The sequence below is a fragment of the Saccostrea cucullata genome, unplaced genomic scaffold (assembly GCF_032062105.1).
Source record: "Saccostrea cucullata isolate Sc308-1 unplaced genomic scaffold, CSIRO_AGI_Scuc_v1 ctg18619, whole genome shotgun sequence".
NCBI classification, from domain to species: Eukaryota; Metazoa; Mollusca; class Bivalvia; order Ostreida; family Ostreidae; genus Saccostrea; species Saccostrea cuccullata.
The window spans coordinates 2,263-8,770 of NW_026940019.1; the positions used below are offsets into that span (position 1 = coordinate 2,263).

Here is a 6,508-nt window from a genome sequence, read left to right on the forward strand (position 1 = left end):
TGAAACAGACAGACAGACATTGTGGCCCCACCCTATCCCTGGGGGTCAGGATTTGAACAAACCTGATTTTCTGTGTCGAGTTTGGATAAGAAAATGAATTAAATTGTGAAAAGTTTTCAGTGACAACAACCGCAGTCAACAGCTAGCTAGTCAATTTTTGATCAGAAAAGCTCACTTTGGCCTTCAGCTAAGTTGAGCTAAATACATTCTTCATCTGTTAAGTAATTATCTTGGGCAGGAGCACCAATGTTGACAGTTTGATCAGGACTGTCTGTTACTGAAATTCCAGTGGATTGATCAGCACACATCAAAAGTGGTGAAACTACAATATGTTTGATAAAGTTAGAATATGTAATTTGAAATTGCAAAAAAGACCAATAAAGGAAAGATGAGCAATTCTAATATAATGTTCAAACTGCAGATTTAACTGTGTTCCTAGCATATTTTTTTTTACTAATTCCACAACAAAACATTTCCCAAAACTGTTTTTTATAGCCCTTCTGTGCCTGAAATTTTGTATAAAAACATATTGTTCAGTCAACCTTTTGGGCTTTTTGATATCATCACATAACCATTGACCAACTTGATTTAGATTCTGATGAAAGTTGCAACATGTTGTTTGGTAACCAGATATATAAATGATTTGCTACGCATGATAGAAATTGAAGTATCTCTTACAATACCTTCAGTTGACAATTCAACTTCTCTTTGGAGGGCTTTATCAGTTGACTCACAAGCCAACCTCTCAAGTGTAGAGCCAACTTCCTCACATCTCCTCTGTATTGTCTTGGATGCAGGCATTGGAAGATTTAACACTGACAAAAAGTTTTTTAGCTGAGTTGGTCCAATTCCAATATGGTACATTGCTATTAAATAAAAACAACTTTCGTGTGGTATTTGTATTAACTTAAATTTACTTTAATTACATATATTTCCTTATTACTTTTTATTATTTAAAAGAGGTAAAATAATACAGGGTACCATCAAGTATTTGTTGAAAGTGAAATTCAAAAACTTGAAGTTTAAAATTCATTTTTTCACCTTGATTTTTAACCTATAAATTGTATTGTGAGAGCAATGCAAAAGATAGGAAATAACCAAAACAATGAGATACTTGGATAATGGATATATAGACTTATAAAACTAGATGCTGTCATGAGACAGTAATACCCGCACTAAGGTGTTTGCCTCTAAATACACACTCCTTCATATTGGACTTTTCAAGGAAAAAGTCAAAATAATTCTATAATTATCACCGTACACGTACACCGTACCTATCGTCAAATTGAGCATAAAATTTTCAGCTGACCATATGATCTATGAGCCTCATATATGTATTTTGTATACTTAATTCATTAACAGACTTTAATTAATGAAGTAAATTACTTAATTAGATTCTGATAAATATTTTGCCCATAATTTGGAACTTTTTAAATTTACCTTCTCAACGACATAAAATATTATTTTAGTAAAAAGCGTTTTTGATGAATTTATCAAAATGTGCAAACTGATTTTAGTATTTGGTCAGGAAAAAAAAAATACATTGAAAATACAACCCAACTAATTTGTCAATGCCTATCTCTCTCTCTCTCTCCCCCCCCCCCCCCCCCCCCGCCATCACACACACACACACTCTCTCACACACACATTTTTTTAAAGTAAACCTAGATGGCAAAGTTATGTTAAAACGTCGTTTATTATGATAGTTTGAAATTTGTTCTTGTACTAAACAGTTTTACGTGTGAACATCTTATTGAAAATTTCTACATTCACATTGGGTTTGCGTCATCCATTATAATATTTTTAGATGTCACCACTCGGCACACCTCGGCCGATTCATACTTCATCTAATGAAGGCGACGGAATCAGCAAAGGTTTGCGGAATTAGATTATTTAGCACATGTATGCTGACGGTGCAGTGTGGTCAGTTTAAATCAGTTGTGTTTTAATTGGATTATATGGATTATATTTCATGAATTCGTTGACAATACCTATGACATTCGGTAAATACAAGATTTAGTATAGACTGCATAAAAATAGATAAATGCAAATGGTTAGGTTGAAGTTCAAAAAGGGTCAAAGATCATCGCATGCCACAGTCGACAAATTTCACATTGTCTAGTTATCTCCCGTTGCGGACATTCAATAGATACAGGCGCAGACCCAGAATTTTTTTTCGGAAAGGGGAGGGGGGGGGGGGTGTGTCACACCTCAGTCAAAAAAAAAAATCCAGCACAAGATTTCCTGAGAAGCAAATAAAAAAAACAATGATGGTGGGGTCCATGTTTTCTAAGGGGGATCCTCCAAAGTCATTTTTATTCTCTTCAGTAAATAGTCTTATTTAAATAACTGCAAATTATAAGGGGGGGGGGTCTGATCTCCCTAGCCACTGATTCCCTATACCTGATCTTATGACTCCATAATAGTAGAAAATTTTTCCATTTCACTATATATACATTTTTTGTTTTCTGCATGTTTATGTCTGTTTGTTTGTCCACAGAAACTTTTACCTTGCCCATACGTTTTAAGTGGATTTGGCTATACACATGGCTTCCACATTTCATAGGTAAATTTATTTTGGCAAAACCTTTTAATGGGTACCACCAATTTTGACCTCTTGATCTCTTGACCTTGGAGTTTGACCCACTTTTACAAGAAAAATATCTTAAACTTGGCCTAAGTTTTGAATAGTTGGTGCTAGGACTTTCATGCTTAACATGTGTAATCATTGTGAACTTTAAACAGGTATAAATATTTTTAACCTTGACCTAGAGTTGAACCCAATTTAATTTTAACCTAAGCAATAAATTTTGAACGGTGAGGAAGTACTAGGGATTTCTCTCTTATTTCACATGTGTATTCCTTGTGACAAGACTTTCCCTTTGATACCAACAATTTTGACCCTTTGACCTTGACCTTGGAGTTTGACTTACATTTGAGAAACTTCAACCTTTGCCAAAAGCTGCCATAACAGTTGTTGTCACAACAAACAAACAAATTACTAAGAAAAACACAGTATACATGCACATATTTTATATTCAACAGATATACTTCTGGTCATATCTCTAGTTCTCCCTTAAATCAGACATGGTGATATAAATATTTTAAAAATAATTATTATAAGAGTTGAAAAGGTTGTGCAAAATGAAATATACTAAGCTCTGCGGATGAATTAGATATACCAGTTTAGCTTTATTTTGCTACCCAAAGCACCTTGATTAACTATTTACAAGCATACTGTTTTCTGAAATGTACTGTTTTCTGTCGTCCGTCTGTTTGTCTGCAAACTTTTCACATTCTTAACGTCTTAAGAACCACTGGGCCAATTTCAACCAATTTACATGTAAATATGCAGGGGACTTTTTCCAACATAAATCTTCTTCTCAAGAACAGCAAGGACATTTATTGTCCCCCATTTTAGCTAAGGGGACATTAAATCTCATTTGTTTGTCAGTCTGTCCATCTGTCACAATAAATTTAACCTTGGTCATCATGGTCATATATTTTGAATGAGAAGAGACATGACTTCTATATTAAACATGTGTATTAGTATTTAACAGGGACAATACCTTTCTAAATACACTATGATTTTTATTACCCATGACCTTGAAGTTTGACCTACTGTCATAAACAAATTAATTGTTTTAAATTGATCATTTTGAAAGATAAATGAAAGGGCATTCATATTATACAAGCATGTATATTACCTGTGACCTTTCCAAATGTATCATGACTTTTTGACTCTGTGACCTTGACCTTGAAGTTTTACTTACTTTTCAATAATGTTGTATTTCCTTTTGATTGAGAAGAGATACGACTTTCACATTTCACGTGTACATTACCCATAACTGTAACAAGATGTTTCCCAACATGCTATGATTTTTTACCCCTTGACCTTGATGTTTAACCAAAATTTCAAAAGGGTGAACTCCCCCAAAAGAGGATTAGGCCACTGTGTAAAATGAAATAGGAGTTTAGGGAAGACGGGGCTTTTTGCATAAAAAAACATCATTTTTCGACCCCCAATTGACCCCCCGGGGCAAAATCAAAATTCCGAAACCTTACTACACATCTACATGACCCCACCAACCATCTCCCAAAAGATGATTAGGCTGCTGAGTAAAATGTAAGAGGAGTTCAGGGAAGATGGGGCTTTTTGCATAAAAAATGTCATTTTTCGACCCCCATTTGACCCCCTGGGGCAAAATCTAAATTCTGAAACCTTACTGCACATCTGCTTGACACCCTCAAACATCTCCCAAAAGGTGATTAGGCTGCTGAGTAAAATGTAACAGGAGTTCAGGGAAGACGGGGCTTTTTGCATAAAAAATGTCATTTTTCGACCCCCATTTGACCCTCTGAGGCAAAATCTAAATTCTGAAACCTTACTGCACATCTACTTGACACCCCAACCATCTCCCAAAAGGTGATTAGGCTGCTGAGTAAAATGTAGAAGGAGTTCAGGGAAGACGGGGCTTTTAGCATAAAAAAACGTCATTTTTCGACCCCCATTTGACCCTCTGAGGCAAAATCTAAATTCTGAAACCTTACTGCACATCTACTTGACACCCCCAAACATCTCCCAAAAGGTGATTAGGCTGCTGAGTAAAATGTAGAAGGAGTTCAGGGAAAACGGGGCCTTTAGCATAAAAAACGTCATTTTTCGACCCCCATTTGACCCCCCGGGGCAAAATCAAAATTCCGAAACCTTACTGCATATCTACATGACACCACCAACCATCTCCCAAAAGGTGATTAGGCTGCTGAGTAAAATGTAAGAAGAGTTCAGGGAAGACGGGCCTTTTTGCATAAAAATGTCATTTTTCGACCCCTATTTGACCCCCCGGGGCGAAATCAAAATTCCGAAACCTTACTGCACATCTACATGACACCACCAACGATCTCCCAAAAGATGATTAGGCTGCTGAGTAAAATGTAGGAGTTCAGGGAAGACGGGGCTTTTAGCATAAAAAACGTCATTTTTCGACCCCCATTTGACCCCCCGGGGCAAAATCAAAATTCCGAAACCTTACTGCACATCTACATGACACCACCAACCATCTCCCAAAAGGAGATTAGGCTGCTGAGTAAAATGTAAGAGGAGTTCAGGGAAGACGGGGCTTTTAGCATAAAAAACATCATTTTTCGACCCCCATTTGACCCCCCGGGGCAAAATCAAAATTCCGAAACCTTACTGCACATCTACATGACCCCACCAACCATCTCCCAAAAGATGATTAAGCTACTGTGTAAAATGTAGGAGGAGTTCAGGGAAGAAAAGTGTGACAGACGGACGGACGGACATGAGTAACAACAATATACCCGAACTTTCTTTTTAGAAAGTGCGGGTATAATTACATATATTGTACACAAGGTTTTTTTTTGTCACATTAGGCCTACCTGTTGCTAGCTTGGTGTTTACATCAAAAATCTTGGGTCCCGTATTGGTATCTCCTTTCCCACTATGTGTCTTGTCCATCGCCACACGTATAAACTCGGAACATGACCAGCATTTAACTATTAATTGGCCATTAACTCCCGCAGGTAAAACTCTCACCGCGTCCTCCAACAAAACATTTCTTGCGCAAACTGTACATTTCATATTTGTACAGAAAGTATGTAAATCAATAACAAAACGTGATGAGTTCAATGGTTTCAATTTGCCAGAAAAAAAAGTTCATTTATATCATCAAATGCATCTTGAGATAGTTTCCCAACATCGGGAGGCTGTAAAGTGCTCTGATAAGAATGGTCAAGGTATAAAGCGCTGCCAGCAGCTGGTGTAAAAGAGTCATTTTGCAAAGAAATGGACTTCTGTGAATTACTTATTCGTTTCCTACGATGTTCCGTCATTGACTTCTTGGTGAAACGCCCCGTGCCATCTCAAGTACGAGTCATACTTGAAATTTTTACCGCTTCACCGTTCCCAGTCTTCTGCTAGGAACGTCAATACCGCAAACTGGTCGAGCTGTCATTTATGTCGTAAAATACATTCAGCGATAAAATTGAAATTTATCACTTGCATATGATATGTACTACTAATATGCGTTTCTATAATGTTAATTCTGGATTTAGAAAAATAAAAACTAAAGACTGATACTACCTCACACGAACGACTACATGAAAATGCAAAGCTGCGCGAAAACATGCGCAAAGCGCGAAAACTCGAATTAGACTCGGTCTCGTTAAATGTTTTAAACATTTAGTACGTGTATCAGAGATTTTTACGTACTGTATCTGCCAAAATTCAAAGTACCAGATCCCAAAATAATTTGGTGTGGGAATTACCCAACATTCTTGGGTAAAGGAAAGTTTAAATTGTTAAAATATTTTTTTTAATACTTCATACATAATAAAACAACTAAACTGAGAATAATATTTCAGTTTCTTGAATTTGTATTGTTTTTATTTGATTTCTAAAGGATCAAGCAAATGAATGGAGCCAGATATGGCATGCTGTATCATCAAGAAAATGGCAGAAAAGGGTCATGAAATTGGAACACTGCAT

At 36.4% G+C, this 6,508-nt stretch overlaps 1 protein-coding gene across 1 annotated transcript; it reads right to left on the bottom strand.

Moving 5' to 3' along the window:
• Positions 1–205: 205 nt before the first annotated feature.
• LOC134254553 (uncharacterized) lies at positions 206–5,936 on the bottom strand (the record flags this gene model as incomplete). Its single annotated transcript, XM_062737082.1, has 3 exons — positions 5,401–5,936; positions 684–866; positions 206–322 (listed from the first exon to the last, which is right to left on the bottom strand). Coding segments are annotated over exons 1-3 (502 nt in total), but the record flags the coding sequence as incomplete, so codon positions are not given.
• Between the last annotated feature and the right edge of the window lie 572 nt (positions 5,937–6,508).